The following is an 18,600-nucleotide window of genomic DNA, read 5'->3' on the forward strand; positions in this document are numbered from 1 at the left end:
TTCTGATTTGGTTGTATTTTATAAAATCTTTGTGTTTCGCTCCCTTTTTAATCAAGATGTTTTGAGTGCTGAGAATGTATTCAGGCTCATACACTTCATGATTGCTTCTTATTCAGTAACTTGTAGTAATAATAATAATAATAATAATAATAATAATAATAATGATAATAACAATAATAAGACAAGACAATTTCCTGATTGCAATTTGATGGATGGTGTGATGGATTGATAGATAGATGGATGGTTTGGGTGGTGGGTTGATAATTGGATGGATAAATGGATGGATGAATGAATGGATAATTGGATGGATGAATGGATTGATGGATAATTTAATGGATGGATGATTTGATGAATGATTGGATTAATGGATGGATGATTTGATGAATGATTGGATTGATGGATGGATTAATCAAGGGATGGTTCGATGGATGGATGGATGGATGGATGTATAATTTTTTGGATGAATGATTGGATGGATGATTTGATTAATGATTGGATTGATGGATGGATGGGTGAATGGATGGATGATTGGATGGATGAATGGCTGGATGGATGATTGGATGGATGATTTGATGAATAATTGGATGGATAGATTATTTGAGGGATGGTTTGATGGATGGATGAATGATTGGATGGATGGATGGATGGATGGATGGATGGATGGATGGATGGATGGATGGATAGATAATTTGATGGGTGGATGGATGGAGGGATGATTTTCTGGATGGATGATTGGATGGATGATTTAATGAATGAATGATTGGATGGATGGATGGATGGATGGATGGATGGATGGATGGAGCAAACACATCATGAAGTGCATCATATAATTAATAATATACACTGTGTCCCAGTTATGTGATAAAGATGGCAATTAATATTGTCGCATAAAAACACACAAAAAAATGTCAGAATTCCATGTAGTATTGTGAATTACTTTTTTGATTAATTATCGTTATAATTTTTCTGTAATCTTGTTTAAGTGAGTATTTCCTCATAGTTGTATCGCCTCCTTTTCCTAGATGTGAAGAACCTGGAGAACTTCCACCTAGTGGAGAGCGTTCAGGAGCAGGTGAACGCAGCACTGCTCGATTACGTCATGTGCAACTACCCGCAGCAGACAGACAAATTCGGCCAGCTCTTGCTACGGCTGCCTGAGATCCGCGCCATCAGCCTGCAGGCTGAGGAATACCTTTACTACAAGCACCTGAACGGCGACGTGCCCTGCAACAACCTGCTCATCGAGATGCTGCACGCCAAACGCGCCTGAACCTCGAAGCATTTTTCCGAAATCAACCGACGCGCACACACACACTGCTCCCAGACAACACTCTTCCAGTCGAGCATCAGCAGCCACAGCATCAAAACATGCACTCAGAAGCAGTGCCGTGCTTACGCTGGGATTCCATGGTTCGGGCCAAAACTGAGAAGGAAACGGGGAGCCGATAGACTGATAACGGGGAATCCGTTCCCCCATCCCCCACCGAATTCAAATGACAAATGAAGAAATTTACCAGAACAGTGATGTTATGACCTCTGATCTCTTGGTACAGCTCTGATAAACTTTCTGTGAGCAGCTAAAACTTTATATTTCAAGCGTAATCATTTCCCCTCTCATGAGGGTTCGAGACGGCACGTCTTGTATCTTGTCCAAGACCTGGAGCTGTCAAGATGGCCTTCGAGCTTGAGCAGTAGAATGAAGTCACCTGGTGCATACTTAAATACGTCTCGGTTCAAACAGCAGGACTCGCGTTCTCTTACTCGAGAGGTTAAAACGTGCATTCATGGAACATTTTTTCTTATAATTTTTTTTTTTTTACCTCTGAACCCGTACAAGTTCTTTCATTTTTATTAAGTTATTAAACAGTCATGTTTGTCCGTATGGTTTCACTGACGCGGTGTAGAGGAGGAAAAAAAAAGGAGCACTATAAAACTCTGAGACACTATAAGATCCGTTTCGTTTCATCACAGCGCGACGAAAGACGCCGTTGCAGAGCCGAGATGAAGAAATACTGCCTCGGTCCAAACCAGACCAAAGCCTGCTGCAGAACAAACTCAAGAAACAACAAACAACCTTTTATTGTCAGTATTATGTGAGTCTTGCCTTATTTTATTACCATGCTAGCTAACTGTGCTGATGTGAACTATAACATGTAAAAAATGTAATATATATACACACACACGTATATATATATATTATATATTATATATAAGTATTAATGTAATACAACTAAGCAGAGGTGTTTACATTGATGTGGTCACGTGGGAGAGAACTGTGATGTAAAGTAAAGTGGAGGTGAGCTGAATTGCAAAGCAATGAATTCTTATATAAAAAAAAGAAAGAAAGAAAAAACAAGAAATCTGTTCCTCTGGTTTGTTTTCTTCAGTGTGTACAGTTTTCATCTTTGTCCAGTACTTAACAATGTCGTGAGACACTAAAATCAGAAAGGAAATCACACTTTATATTTGTGCTTCAGGATATTCAGTCATTCGATCAACTGTACCAGTTTTTTTTTTTTTTTTTTTTTTTAATTCCTGTCTCCATTATTTCGCATTTTTATGTTCTCCTTTTTAAATGTATGTCACTGCTTAAACATAATTTATTGTGTAATGCTTTTATTCTTGTGTGTGTGTATATATGTATGGATGGATGAATGAATGGATGGATATGTGTGTGTGTGTGTGTGGGTGTGTGTAAGCACAAAAGCAGTCAATAATGATGTACAATAAAGCATGGTTTTTTCAACAAAAAAAAAAAAAAAAAAGAAAAAACTGTCTACCGAAGACCGGAAAAGTGATCCCGAGACGAAATGAATCATCTGTGCGTCACTGATGAGGGGTTCGTTCAAGTGAAGTCATGTGACCGTGCTTTCATCTCATTCTATACCAAAGACAGGATCTAATCTTGATTAAAGAACAACAGCTTATCATCATCATCATCATCATCAGCGTCTACTGATCAAAGCGGCGGCGTGGACAGTTAGTCAGAGGGCTCGGGATGTCTTACGCAAATATCGGGTCGTGGTGAGCGTTGGGACATTATTGAATGTTTGTCTCAATTATTAATGAAAGTAATTATGTTGGTCTCACGATATTTATTGAATTTTGACATGAAAAAGGAAATAAAAGCTCTTTACTTTGTATATGTTAGCTTTGTTTGTCGAGTCATCTTTCGGATACGGATTCGCCTGTCCCAAATCCACACGTGACGTGAAGTCTCTGGAGTACTGGGAAAAAAACTTTCTACCTTAGTGTAGTAGTCTCACAATTCACTCACTCACTCACTCACTCATAGTTTTTAACACTTTATCCTGTATCCTGGGGGCCTGGAGTCTATCCCAGGAGACTTAGGGCACGAGGTGGGGTACATCCTGGATGGGTGCCATCATAGGGCACATACACACACCTCACTCACACACTACGGGCAATTTGGGACACCAATCAGCCTAATTTGCATGACTTTGGACTGTGGGAGGAAACTGTACACAGAAACTTCTACAGTATAAACCATGTACGGTACTGTGTATACGACAGCCGGACCTCCCGTCAGAGCCGCTGCTCTAGGAAATCCTTTCTGATTTGAAAATTCAGCAGCGCAATAGTTAAATAACCATTTAATGATGTGTGATCTGTGTGTCACACGACCACGTGAGATTACCGTCAGACGTGGAATGATCTGCGGCAGCCTTGTCATATTGAACACCACAGCTGGATCCACATCCTTCCATGGATTGTCCCTGATAATTCAATAAAATAAGGTCCATGTCCCTATTGTCTTTAAGTCATGCAATAATATCACGCACAAACACACCGCCTCATTTTATACTGTTTATTTACATAGAAATAGACAATAAAGAGTGGATACAATGCATTTAATTAGAAAGAAACTGAAAATAAACCTGATAGTCAAACACATGATTGTCTCTTAAACTGGAAAACAAGGACAACTACTATTAACAAATATTAACAAATCGTTGAGCATGTTGAGTTCTTTTAATAAAATATTAACAATAACAATTAAACAAGGAAAGATGAGTACAGACTCATACATCTGAAATCACAGATATACTGTATGGAACAAAAGAAAAAAAATTCAACAGTGGATATAGAATGTCTACACAGCTGTGTGATGTTCTACACCACTTTGGTCAACTACTCTTTGTTTTTGCTAGAAATAAATTAGAGTTGATTTGTAAAAGACGTATTTAAAAAAAAAGGCTTTTTGAGGCTCAATCATGTCCATTTTTTTTCTTTAATGTGATGTAGCAAACGACGAAATTCAAGTAATTAATAAATTGAAATGTGCAGTCTTTCAAACTTAGAGAAATTTAGCCTTTTTTTTGTTTTCCTGTTTGTTTGTTTTTAGACACATACAGGGCTCAGAATTGTGCAGTACAGACCAACATTTCCTTTTATCAGCAGATCCTAATTATGCATTATAATGAATTAAAACTAAATTTGATTCTATTTTAACCAACTATACAAACATGAATGAGCAACCTATTTAAAAATATCACAGTAGCGAAGAAATAGCATCGTTTCGGTCGTTTTTATGACCAAAATAATAATAAAAATAACAATAATAAGAAGAACAACATTTTGAGAGTTTTAAATTTTTGTGTCGTCATTCCCATATTCCTAAAATCCCAAATACACAGTTTGAAGTCTAAAGTCTTCCTGTTAACACACATTGGCAAAGACTATGTAAAAGCATGCGTATATCTTTTGATCATACATGATAGTTAATTAATCATCATATGCTGAGTTGCCGGCACACTGATGTGTGCTTGTTGGTTTTAAAGAGTTTTAATGGTATAATAAAAAAAAGAAAAAGCGTACTGTAACCTGCCTGCGTAAGTATTTATTTATATATATTTATTTAACTTTTTTAAATCACCTTTAGCTTGTGAAGTCTTTAGAAGTGTTTGTTTGTTTGTTTGTTTGTTTGTTTTGATAAGCACATCTTGATTTAGCAATTTGATTTCGATTCCACTCTTCCTCACAAAAAAAACTCCAGATCTATCAATCTATCACCTTGCAATCCATCCCAACTCATTCTACAGGGCTTTGATAGGGCTTAGACCTGAGCTCAGACTGGACCATCCCAAAATGCTGCCTTCTTTCTCTGAAGCCATTTCGTTGTTAACTTGGATTCGTGCTGTCCAACAGAGGCATACAAGTTTTACAAACATACAGAAATTGATTAATATTTGGAGATTTTTGGTTCTTAATATCTTTCCATTGTTTTCTTTCTACCCTACGTAAAAAGAAGCAGCTTCCTAGCATGAAGCTACCACCACCATGCTTCACCATGGGTATGGTGGTCTTTGGGTGATAAGCTATCTGTTTGTTTTTTTCCATTAAATATACTGTATGAGAGCTGTACTGAAGTTAATGCAAAGTTGGGCATGACTATTATATGTAATTGATATCAATGGTTCAAATCGCACATGACTGCCAAACAATTTCTGCTATCTGATGGGTTCCCTGTTGAGCCTGGTTCCACATTTGATGGTCTCCCACTACATGATTGGTCTTCATCTACATTGTCAATGGTGTCATCTCTGCTATATCTGTAGGTCAGTGTAAGGCCATCACCTATAACAAAGAGGATTTTCAAAAAGGAGTCGAGAGGGTTCAACAATGGAGTAACTTTATGGCTTGTGAGACTATGTTGAGAAGAAATTTTCTACAGGAGAAGAATTCTTCTACCAATAACTAATAATAAGTAATAATACCAATATAGGTAGTTTGGATGACCTACAGTATGTCAGTTAATAAAAAAAGTTATGCCAACTTTTGGTACAGCTTTTGTATTTTGTAAAAATATTTTTAAAAAGTTCTTCCTTTAGTCTCATCAGCACTTATCATATAGTTTTGGCAAAATTCTGTCAAACTTGAATGTTTTTTTCATCATAAATAAGGTTTCCATCTGGCCAGCGTAAAGAGTGACCAGTACTCGCCTTATGTTCCTGCAGCTCCTTTAATGTTGCAGTCGGTCTCTAGATAACTTCTGGAATGACCAGTGTATAATAATTAGGTTCGAACATGAGCTTGAATGCAAAAGGTTCGTTCTAAGTACTGTACAGTCATACTGTATGTTCCATTATGAGCATATACTTATGCAACCAGGTTATTATATTCTTTCATCTTTTTCTCTCCACACCCCCCCCCCCCCTTAAATTGTTTCTATTTGGTTTTTATTTGAAAAACCTGTATTTTCTTGCTTGCTATATCACATTAAAGATAAAAAAAAAAGGTCTGACAATTTATCTTCTTTATGACCAATATTGAACCGGGGTGTGTAGACTTTTTACATCCACTTAATAGAAAAAGACAAACAGAATTCATTGATATCTCAGAACCGATATGAAATGCTTCCTGCTCTAGCGAATACAGATTGTTGGTTTCCAGTTAAAGCTCGCTGCCAGGCTGCTGCGGAGACGAGTGTAGTGCACAGCACGAGTGCAGATCTGTGCCCATGGGAACATGAAGACTGCAGGAATCTGCTTTTCCTTTTACAGACCCCACTTGGTTATCCTAAAACACATAAAAACAGACATGAATGTGGCATAGTTAAATGAAGTGCTTAGAAATAATCATATGACAATAACCTCGTGTAAATACAGTCCGCAGGCCATATGATTGAACAAACATATTGTTCATTCAATAAATATTACTTGTCGTCAAGTCCTTATTTAAACTTAATTAATGTATGAGGGACGTTCAAGTCAAAGCGTGACTTTTGATTGTGCAGAATAACAGAATACAGTTATGGAGTAAAAAAAAACTCTCTTTATTTCTCTATATAATCTCCTGCTACACTAATGCACTTTACTAATGCTTGGATAACATCGAGGTAGAAGGTTTTCTTTTCTGGAGTCATGATCAGACTGCATGCTTCACGTCTGAAACACTGGCCTCCCAGGAATTCCTTTACTGGCCTTTAATAGAAATAGCTTGGGGTGAGGTCAGGTCTGTACGGAGGTTGTGGCAATAACTTCCAGCCAAGGTCCTGTAACGTGCAAGTGGTGTTAGCGTCTCTTCCGCAAGTTGGTGACTTTCAAAGATTTCCACTTGCAAAATATCCACAGGAACGACTGTACTGGGCTCTGAGCCGGGATTGTCGGCCGGTCATATATGGGCACACGGCCTTCTTTTACAATGTTTAAGAGTCTTAGCACCATACTGCGCTTGATGTCTTCTGTAAATGTCAATGGGTCCAGAAATTTCATTACAAGTCCCAGTTTGACATGAACGCCCCTAATTTTTAAATCAATTTATTTTTCATTAAGCAATATTTATTTTTAAAATGTTATTTGACAGATGCACTATTTATATAATAAGTGACCTTTCAAGTTTGGGAGACAGGATGCTTAATAGCTTAATAGAGCTGTTATATTATTACACCTAGTGTTAACAAACAGGAACTGCACCATGTGTTAATATACAGTAGGCCCATTGGGGCATGAATCATGCTGCCCCATTCTTGCTATATGAACCTTTTGGTTGCTAAATATAATTACCAAAGTTAAGGTTTACATTTTTTTTCTTAATTTTTTTACATCAAATTATAGAAATTTACAGCACATTGGTGGAATTAAGTCTATTACATTTCCAAAAGCAACAAAAGCAAAGTGTAATGCTGCCAAATGTGCCAGTATTATAAAAATCTTTTTTTTTTTTTTTTAAGGTGGAAAAGATGTAATGGTCACAGTAAGTTTATATGAATAAAAGTACAAATATGAACGTATTCTTATATATGTAAAAGCTCATATTTCATCCTGACACGATATTGGTGCAAACACTACGGTGTAGCATTTTTAATAATAAACTTACAAAACTTATAAATCGAAGTGGAAGAATTAAGGTTTATCAAAGCGTACTTGTTTGTTATGCTAAACGTTTCCTTAATTTGCAATTAAAAAAAGAAGAAGAAAAAAAACACTACAGCGAAGGTCACCGTATTTCATTTAAATACATGTATTATGTATAAGTTTATCTCAACACAGGGACACCAAAAAACACCACTCTGTGTTTTCTATCATTATAAGTCATTAGAGGATTAAAAAAAAAAAAGAAAGAAAGAAAGAAAGAAAGAAAGAAAGAAAAAAAAGGAGGGGGAGATTTAAGTACCTGTTCCTCTCTCTTTCAGACATTCTATTAATTACTTGGACAATGGCACAACTTTAGGAGTAGAATTTTCAATTTTAAATCCAGGACAAAAAAAAAAAAAAAAACAGAGTGCTGGAGAAAGAGAGAAAAAAAAAAACGTGTATGTATTCAGCTCCTTCATGCTATACTGGCACTTAAATCCTACAGCCCTTCCATAAAAAAAAAAAAAAAAAAAAAAAAAAGACTCAAGGTTACGTACGATTGAAAACCCCCACAAACAACCACTTCAGAAATCCATTTAGAGTCAGCGCAGGAGCATCTAATTCAAACATGTTGTTCTGTTAAAATGGTCGCGCTCTGTCTTCAAAAACTCTCCTTCTTTCCCATTCATGTTGATCTGGCCTTTTTGTAAAAGCGATTAAACTCCTATCTTCTGTAGCAAAGACACCATTACAGGAGACCAGATGCTTGGTTCGATTAGGCGGTTAGAGGCGAAAAAATGACCTTTTGTTGTCAGAAATGTTTGGCTGCCGGGGTAATAAAAATAATAATAATAATAATAATAATAATAATAATAATAATAATACACCAGCTTGTTCTGAAAGGTGATGATGGAGAGCATTCGTAGTACGTTTCTTATGGTTGTATATCACTGATATTCAGATGAGACACTGTGGGAATCCTACCATCCCGCGTTTTTTTCCCCCTAATTACCCAATGACCTTTCCCCCCGCTGTGAAGCTGCAGAGGAGTGATGGCCATTTTGCCACGCTGAGATGTGGAACACGGTGATGCGCAATTATTCTGAAATTTTAAAAGAAAAAAGAAAAAAAAAAGAAATGTGCAAATACTTGGAGTTGCCTTTGGAGAAATTCAGCCATCTAAAACGAGAGCTGGGTATATCCAAGGTCAGAGCTTCATTGTGTCTCATCCAATTGAATCCAAACAGACTCGGCGCTTGAGTGTTTCTTTGTCGGCTGACAATGGCAGCGTGGTCTTCAGACACGGCGTGCTTGATAAATCAGCTTCATAATGTCACTCAAGGTCACCTCAGGTAGCCTTGAGGGCCAAGTGCACGTCTTTACCAGTGGGAATAAGATGTCCCGGCCGCCTTTATGATCACACTTGGGTCTCGGTTTTACACGGATCCTGATGCCAGTCCACACCGCATAAATATGATGGAAACGTAAACATATGAATAAAATCTTTTCTTTTTTTTAAATAAATAAATAACTAAGGACTCAAACATACAACACGAACCCCTGTGGAAAGTCCAGATGGACCTCTAAGTGTGTGTAGAGTGTAAGCAGCATCTCCAGTCCTTGAACCTTGAATTGTGACCCAATGATGCAAAGCTCAGCAAGCCAAAAAAAAAACAGACTAGACATCAGCCAAGTTCATGCACAGGCAGAATCACAAGTAAACAAGCAAATCGCCGCCCTGAATCCACGTTCTTTCTCACACACACACACACACACACACACACACACACACACACACACACACACACGCTGGCATGAAACGACCACCTGTGGAAGTTCAGACACAGCAAGTTTGAGGTTATAAAGCTAAAAAAAAAAAAATGAGAAGGACACATTAAAAAATGTTAATGTATTTTTTTATATAAAATAAAAAAAAAGTGCATTTACTAAGGAATGAACTGAATGAATGCTAAAAAAAAAAATTAATTCATTGATGTGTGCGTGCATTTTTTTGTTCTCCGCAAGTACAGTATGCACATTTCCATCAAGGTTAATGAGGAGCTGAATTTGGACTAGGCGCTGTCCTTGATTTATTCTTTTTCGCTACTATAATCCACTAAGCGCGTCTTTATCTACTGCCGGGTACGTCTCTTAAACCGGGCGTCTCACACACAGCACAGGACAATGAGAGAATCCACAAGACAAGGAGATTCGAGGGTATTTCAAAGGATACTGACAAAGCCTACAAGCAGCACCAGATGAGAAGAAGTTTTTGTGTGTGTGTGTGTGTGTCGCGCAAAAGACTTGGCACTTTCTCCCTGTCTTTTTTCCTTGATAAACAGCTGTTCGCAAACACCTGATAGGAAATAAGCACTTATTTAGTCTGCCAGTAGCTCCTTGGAGACTTTGCGGTGGTGGCGTCCCAACTGCAGCTACTTGATATCAGAGGAGTGTGTGAGCCAAGTGAACATGACAAAAAAAAAAGAAGAAAAAAAAAAGCAGCCACATCACATGGGCTGGAGCTCTGGACCATCAAAGGGAATGAGAAGAAAGCTCAAGGGACCTGCATCTGTTCCAGCATGCTGAGGCTGGATCTCATCACCTGCTGAGAGAACAGGCCAAGCCTGTCAAGCTGTCATTGACCTGTGGCAGGCTTGGCCACCCCCTCCTGACACCGATTTGCTTGAGAGTGTGCATGGACTTGACAGAAGGTATCACATCTTGGCTTCACAGCATAGTGTGTAAACGTTAAGGATAAGCGATCGGCCGCAGGTTCGGTGATGTGACTCCATCAGCAATTAGGCTTTTTGAGGAGACTCATGGTGAATAAGTTCCGCAGTCGTTCAGCAAGTTAACCGTTAGTTATCTGAGATGTATCTTAAACCTTGGATCTATCCATCATCTCATCTCTCTCTGCAGAACAACAATTTCTAATTTTCTAATGTCTAATTCTATGTTTTTCCCCATTCCTTCCCTTTGTAAGCTACTTCCCGACTTTAACTGTATGTAGGTCCGTCTATAATCAAAGACCGCAAAAGCCACTCCTGGTACGAAGCAGTTTTGCACCTTATTAAGGTAAAGCCTGAAGTTAAGGAAGATAATTCTGATCCGTGAATGCTAGACGTTGAAAGAGCTAGGGCAGAAGTCTGCAGCCGCAGCAAGTGAATTGGATCGATATTTTTCACAGAGAGAGAAAAAGACAGACTTCTTCAGTGCGAGAAAAGAAAAAGAAATGCTCCTGGCGGTATGGAGAGCAAACTACCAAGACTGACAGAGTACTTATTGTTTTGTTTTTGTTATGTTTTTTTCTCAGACTAAACACAATCTTGTGAACTCTTGCACTTTTCAAGCGCTGATCAAACATTGCCACCACTTGGCAAAAAAGTAAAAAAATAATAATAATCTGATAAACTGGGGAAGATTTTTTGATCGTGTTAGGCAGCAATTAACTACGGTGCCATTATTTGATTATTCGCTGTTCTTACAGTCGTGCACCGGGCAGCTCCAAGGTCTCTCGTTCGATCTGTGGAGATATTCAGCTTTTCAAAATGAGATACAGGTGTATGCACAGATGGTTCGATCGGTGTCTTTGTTAAGGTTCTGTTCAAGTCCTCTCCTTGTCCATGTGTGTATGTGTGGGGTTCTCCTGTTTCCTCCAATTTCCTGAAATGGTAGGTGGATTGGCTACTCTAAAACAGCACCCTAAAGTGTGAATGGGTGTGTGATATATCCATGGACGTTACCATTGTGCGCTGAATGTTATTAAGAAACACTCCGGATCTACAAATATGAACAAATAAATGTAAGTAAGCAACAGTAACATGAAAATATACTGTAGTAAGAGTATATAAATTGATTAAACTTGAAAGTGATTTTATTACTTTAATCTTCAGTGCAGAATGCACATATGGAAATACAGTAAGAAAGCATTACCACTCTATAATAAGGTAAGTAATTAATTACCGCTATAATAACTAAATAATATACTGTAGACTATTTCATTTTTAAAAAGATTCAAAATATGGCTTTTTTTAAAATATATTTTGGTCCATACGACACATCGGAGATATATCCGGCATTTCGGGGGATGTTATGCAAGGGGTCGGGTTGCCAGCTTGATACCCATCATTCACACGCTACAGGAACACCAATTAGCCTAACCTGCATGTCTTTGGACTGTGGGAGGAAACCAGAAACCGTCCAAGCACATGTTCGTAATGTAAACTGGAGAACTTATCACCCAAAGAACTTGATGAATGGTGAAGCATGGTGGTGGAAGCTTCGTTGCTATAGAGGGGACTGGGCTAAAAAAATGATGAAGAGAATGATAAGAAGAACATTCTAAGTAGTGTTGTAATACAGTTGTAACAACGTTGCAATGACATCCATTGTCAATACAACATTGTCAGCATGACAATAACATGAGATAACTTTGAATTAAAGACAACATTGAGAGAAAATTGCACTTAAGACCCCCCAAAAAAACAATGGAATCTGAATCTTTATATAGAGCATTTAATGCTGATCTCACTCACACAACATTCAACCACATCCATGGTCCCTTAAGTTTCGAACAGCGTATTAAGAATTCTTATTGGATACAAGAGCTTTCCAAACGCAGTGTGTGTATCTCATGTCACACATCTCTTGTAATGTGTAATACCTTTCTGTTTCATTTTATTTTAGAAATATGACCATGAGCTGCGTCTAAACTCCCAAATTCCTCTAATGTAAAATGGTGTTTGAGTCCGGAGTCCTGCTCTGACCATGAGTTTAATATTCATATTGTTCTCAACTCATTTTTGCAAAAAATGTCATGTAGTCAACGGTGTTTCAACATCATTTCATTAAAGTAATTCTAACTTTCAAAAACCTCATACCAACATTGCACAAACGCCTGTACCGTTGCCAAATTATCATCACCAAGGTTTGACAACCAAAAATTCCTGTTGTGGTGGAATGAACAGGGCTGTACACGTTGGTCGAGTTGGGCTCTTACCAAAACCAGACTGAGTGCCGTATTACAAGTACAAACGGCTTTCAAAGAGTATTAATTAAAAAGTTTGTACAAGAATGTTACCCTGTCACTGTATGTTTTCATATTTAAATGTTTATAATTTTCTTTTAATAATATTATTATTTTATGTGCTACATTACATCATATTAAAGGTGGAAAAATATTTGACATAATAGATTATTTTTTTCTATACTACAATAGCCACCATTTCTACAGGGTTGTGTGGACATTTAATATCCACTGTATTTAATATGTGTGTATCTCAGGGCACAATCTTCACTAAGCTCAGCGTTTGGCTACTTTCTCATCATGGATCTGGCTGTTTGTAAAATAATATTTGATAGTTCTTGCAGAATCCAGAAAACTAAGGTTTAAAAAAATAGCATGTGTTATACGATATATTTAAGCGATATCTCAGGATAGGGAGTTCGGTTGTGTCGAATATCAGCATGGCGCGTCATGTGGTCATTGGCACGATGTTGCTTTGAAGCATAGTGTGCTTACTCAATCAGATTAAATAAATAGTAAGGGTGCCAGAAATTTGTACAGAACATTTGGTTCAGGGGGTATCCGGTTATTATTTTGCAAATCGCTGTGTTGTATTCATGTTATTATTTGTAGGTTATGAATAAATAAATAAATAAATAGATTATGACTATTTTTAGTGAAATTCAAGAAACAGATACAAATATTTTAAGCTCTAAACACAAAAGTCTTAAGGATTGGCTGACCAGACTTGCTAAAGGACTTTTTTTTTTTTTTGGCAAGATTTTAAATGTTGAATGGTTAGAACAGACAGGAGGGGAAATGAGGTTGCTGCTGAGGTTGTTACTTAAACAAGCAATTTTAAAATTCCATCCTTAGACACTTTGCAGCCTCACACAATAAAACATTGTTCCCATTTCTTTAGTTTTATCTACATCATTTAAATTAATTTAATATGAAGAATTCATAAGGGTCAGAGGTCATATACGGTCACTAAGTATTTAATAAATTTGAGATGAAGAGAGGCTCACTGAGATTATTACAAGTCAGATATAATCAAACTGAACATGTAAAAAAATGTTAATCGAGGTGAGAAATAAATGCAACCTGTGAAGGTATGCAGATTAAAAAGCTTTCATCTTTCTGTAAATATAAAAATTAAAAGTAAACTGAGGATATGTAATTATTTAGCTGTATTTACTCTTGTGCAGGCAGGTAACACAGATCACGGCAGAAAAAAAAAGAGTGGAAGAGCATAAAGCAGCGTCGTAATGAAGCGCAAAAATTTTAAATGAAAAGCTTGTTAAGTGAAAAAGGCTGATTAATGTGGACGCTATCAGATATACGAATGCCCTATATATGTATTTTAGCTATATTTTTTATTTTATTCAATATTATGTAATTTTATTTTATATGTAATTTATTGCTATACATATATATATATATATATATATATATATATATATATATATATATATATATATATATATATATATACTGTATAATGTATAGCAATAAATTACATATAAAATAAAATGACATAATATTGAATCAGTGGATCGCCAGGGGAAGTGGGTTACAAATTTTAAGATTTCTTTTTTTTTTTTGCTATTTTGTATTACAAGATTTAGTATTTGTGAACATAGCAACATGGGTCCCAATAAAGTTAGCGCAGACATTAGCAAAAAGAAAAAGAAGCCATGTGAAAAAAATCATCTCTCAAAAAAGGCTGGTGCCAAAAGGAATAATAAATTAAGGTTAAGTGAATTTAAATGTCCATTTATTACATATTGTACTTCATTTACATGACTTTTCTAAATATTTTACATTCAAACATATGATAATAGGGTTGGAAATGGGTAATATTGGTAATATTTTTGAATGGCTGGAACGGATTATCTGCATTTACATTATTTCCTATAGGAAAATGCGTTTCACAATAAAAGATTTCACCTTAAGAACTATATAAATTTTTAAAATGTAATAAAAGTAGCTTGATATGCAAGGTTCATCCTAAGAGAGAGAGAGAGAGAGAGAGAGAGAACTGCATGTAGGTGACAACTGTGACACAATCACATATCATCTTTGTCATGTCACACTTTTCTGTACATGCTGACTTGGCCCTAATGGCATGTGTAATAGCCAAAGAGGTCACATCCAGGTTGGCGTCCTGCAGATCTAATGGATTTATCTCGGGCTCCTGACCCGTATTGGATGTAAACAGGAAAATGCTTGCAGGAAGGAAGGGCTCCATTTTTCTTTCTTTCTTTTTTAAAAGCTGTATATGCTGGAGACGGCTCACTTGAGTTACAGCAGATGAGAATAATGGACGACATGTAAATCCTTCTTTCTTTCATTCTGGGTAAGTACTGTAAAGCTTGTTTTTTATCTATTCAATAAAGCAGTATTGAATAAAAAATGTGAAAACTACAAATGTTTTATTATGGTCAGCATTTATATTCTATTTATATTCACTATAACAAAAATGTTATATATTTCATACAGTATACTGTAAAAACTAAACGGCTTTAACTAGTAAAAAATGCAACAGATAGAAAAATCGTTTAATTATTGAATTCGTAAAAACTTCGCAAGCTTCTGATCTCTTCACACACATGTCGAGGGTCACCTGAGCCCGAGGTCAACACACGGCCGGCCTGGAGGAAGTGATTTCATGAGTGAAAAGATGTCAGCTTGTTTTCCGGGTTTTTTTTTTTTTTTTCCTTCCTTTCCTGTTGTGCTCTGATAGCCACTTCCTCTGGAGTGGGAGTGGAAGTGGGGTGTTGCTCGCCAATCCGCCCACGGCACAGGCGGATATATCCGTCACATACACACACACATTGCAATGGGGTGAAAAGGGGTGGAGCCAGGGCAGACGAGCAGCTCTATATAGCATGCTGCATGAATGATTAATCAACAGTCAGTCACCAGGACGAGTGTTTCCTTCCTGGCTTTTTTATCTCACGCATATTTCAGAGCCATTCACAGAAAACACACATGTTGCCAGGGCAGAGTGACCCAGACTAGTGGGTTTAGAACGGATGAGCGGTCAACATGTTGGAGCAAAGACTACTCTGAAAAAAAAAAAAAAAAAAAAAAAAAAAAGAAAATGTCTAGTGTTCTATGAGCAAATTAAATATTAGAGGACACACGCACATGTTTTGGTCATACGAGCCCTGAGTGCAAGGGTTGAAAAAAGATGTCAGGAAAACAAGCTGACATCTTTTCACTCATGAAATCACTTCCTCCAGTGTGTTGACCTAAAGCTCAGGTGACCCTCGACATGTGAGAGGAGAGATCAGAGGTTTGGGAAGTTCGCGAATAGCACTGTCGCCTCGCACCTCCAGGGTCCGGGTTTGATTCCCGGACAGATTCGATTCACGTCTCCGTGTTCGTGGATTCTGCATGTTCAATTTAATTCCATTTTATTTATAATGCGCTTTTAACAATGGTCATTGTCTTAAAGCAGCTTTACAAAATGAAAAAAAAAAATTATGGAAGTGTGTAGTATGAGTGAAAAAAAATGTGTTTAGATAATAATGAGATTGTCCCTGATGAGCAAGTCAAGGGTGTCGGGGATGGTGGCAGGGAAAAACGTCCTGAGATGGCAATAGAAAAAAACCTTAAGAGAAACCAGACTCAACAGGGAATGAGTCTTCAACGGACAGCAGGAATTATATATATATATACAATGGAACCTCGGATTGCGAGTAACGCGGTTTGCGAGCGTTTCACAGGACGAACAAAGATTTTTAATAAATTTTGACTTGAAAAGCGAACAAGTCTTGGTTTACGAGTACCGAGTATCATGTATCACACATGCGCTTCTTGTTTTGACGGCGTCATGTGATCACAACTGAGTCAACGATTTTTCTCTCTCTTGCGCTGCGGAATTGTGGGTAATCGTCTCCCCTGCTGGGTCTTGGTGCCCGTCTCTTACTGGTAAAATCAACATCCATGCATGCGTGTACTGTTCACTATAACACTGTAACCACATGTGTGTAAAACATATTTTATTTTGTGTCTGTATGCGTGTGTGTACAACGTGCGTGTAAAACAAAAGCAAGTCTCATTAGAGAGGTTAAAGATCTATTTTCTCTCTGTATCAGCCTGCACTTTGTGTCTTTTTGCGCGAGCGTCATTGGACACCATGCCACACACACACACACACACACACAGACCCCACCTACTTTCGCCTTCACAGACACACACATACACTCTTTCTCTCTGCTCTTCACAGAAACACTGGTCTGTTGCAAATTTTTTTTAAGGTAAAGTGCAGGTTAATTTCTTTTATTTTTACTTTACAGTGGTGATTCCGTTAGTGTGTCGCTCAATTGAGTGTCATTAGAGAGATTTCTTGTTTCTTTTACCGATAAAACAGTGTTTCCGTTGTGTGCATGCGTGTGTGAAAAGAGTGGAGGAAGGGTAACTGTGTAAGACGAGAAGGGGGAGAGGAGAGGTACTTCAGATTCACCCACACACATACACACATACATAGCGCCTGCGTGCAAAAACTGAAACACTTATGTGTCGGGATATATTTTTTTGAAGGTAAAGTGCAGGTTAATTTGTTTTATTTTTACTTAATATTTTGTGTTAATCATTTTCATGTATTTATTTTTTGGGCTGTGGAACAAATAATTTGAGTTTCCATTATTTCTTATGAAAAAATTCGATTTAGTTTACAAGTGTTTTGGAATACAAGCCCACTTTCGGAACAAATTATGCTCGTAATCCAAGGTTCCACTGTATACAATGTGTATTATATTATATGTTCTACCTGTACTTGAATCAGCGTTCCCAAATTTCCCGTAGTGTGTGAGTGTGTATATGCCCTGTGACAGATTGGCACCCCATCCTGGGTGTACCACCACCTCATGCCCTAAGTGTCCTGGGATAGGCTCCCGGCCCCTGCAACCCTAAGCGGTAAAGACGATGAGTGAGTGATTTGATATTATTGTATTAATATTTGAAAGGCAGCTAAGTGGTTAAGGCGTTGGACTACTGATCACAAGGTCCCAGGTTCAAACCCCAGCACCACTCCCACTGTTGAGCCCTTGCGCAAGGCCCTCAACCCTACAATAAGATAAAAGAAAAGCGTCTGCCAAATGCCATGAACGTAAATAAATTTATGAGTGAGTGCTCTGTGGTGGTCTGGCCTTCTTCCCGCTACGGATTCCGTCAGTGGGGTTCAGGTGGCCGAAGCAGCGCGACCCAAGTTGTTCATCGTTCTCTTCCTCTCCTCGTTGAAAGATTAGTTGGAGCAAGTGTCCTGTCAGTGATGGCCCCCAAGTCACAGGAAATAACATCAGTGGCTGGCCGAGTCTAACGAGGATGTGAGACGCCCCGATGGCACATTAACGACCGGCCTCAGACGGCCAGCCGCATCTCCAGAACAAAAGAAAGCCCAGCTGCTTTGATGAGAATCGGTTTAAACGAGAGAACAGCAATAACAATAACATGGGCACCACTTCAAAGAAGACCTCGTCTGCGCTCGGGTTTGAAAGCGCTCACTGTTCTTCCTTATAAAAAAAAACTCCTACTTGTGCGGATGCTATTTTAAGAAAGGTTTGTGAGAATGCTTAACGAAAAGTGAGTGCAACAGATGAACAAGTCAAAAGGTGTGCATTTAGAGAGGAGGAAATGCACTTAAGAAAAAAAGGAAAGATAAAACAATCTTCTCTGTTGTTGGTCAGCAAGTATGAGAAAGTAATGCAGGTGTGAAAAGAAAAAACAAAAAAAAACACCTCCGCTGCTGAGTAACATGCGTGCGAATCG

General features: G+C 37.8%; 2 protein-coding genes across 2 annotated transcripts in view; one reads left to right on the top strand and one right to left on the bottom strand.

Annotated features, from left to right (window-relative positions):
* nr5a2 (nuclear receptor subfamily 5, group A, member 2) overlaps nt 1–3,123 on the top strand; it is a 46,264-nt gene extending 43,141 nt beyond the window's left edge. Inside the window, exon 7 of the mRNA XM_053513128.1 lies at nt 1,023–3,123. Within this exon, the coding sequence (XP_053369103.1) occupies nt 1,023–1,270 (248 nt within the window). The 3' untranslated portion in view covers nt 1,271–3,123. The remainder of the gene's footprint in view (nt 1–1,022) is intronic.
* A 3,145-nt stretch (nt 3,124–6,268) lies between these two features.
* Nucleotides 6,269–18,600, bottom strand: part of LOC128542935 (adhesion G-protein coupled receptor D2) — a 67,853-nt gene continuing 55,521 nt past the window's right edge. The window contains exon 24 of the mRNA XM_053513129.1: nt 6,269–6,540. Within this exon, the coding sequence (XP_053369104.1) occupies nt 6,415–6,540 (126 nt within the window). The 3' untranslated portion in view covers nt 6,269–6,414. The remainder of the gene's footprint in view (nt 6,541–18,600) is intronic.

Source organism: Clarias gariepinus, chromosome 15 (genome assembly GCF_024256425.1).
Source record: "Clarias gariepinus isolate MV-2021 ecotype Netherlands chromosome 15, CGAR_prim_01v2, whole genome shotgun sequence".
Taxonomy (NCBI): domain Eukaryota; kingdom Metazoa; phylum Chordata; class Actinopteri; order Siluriformes; family Clariidae; genus Clarias; species Clarias gariepinus.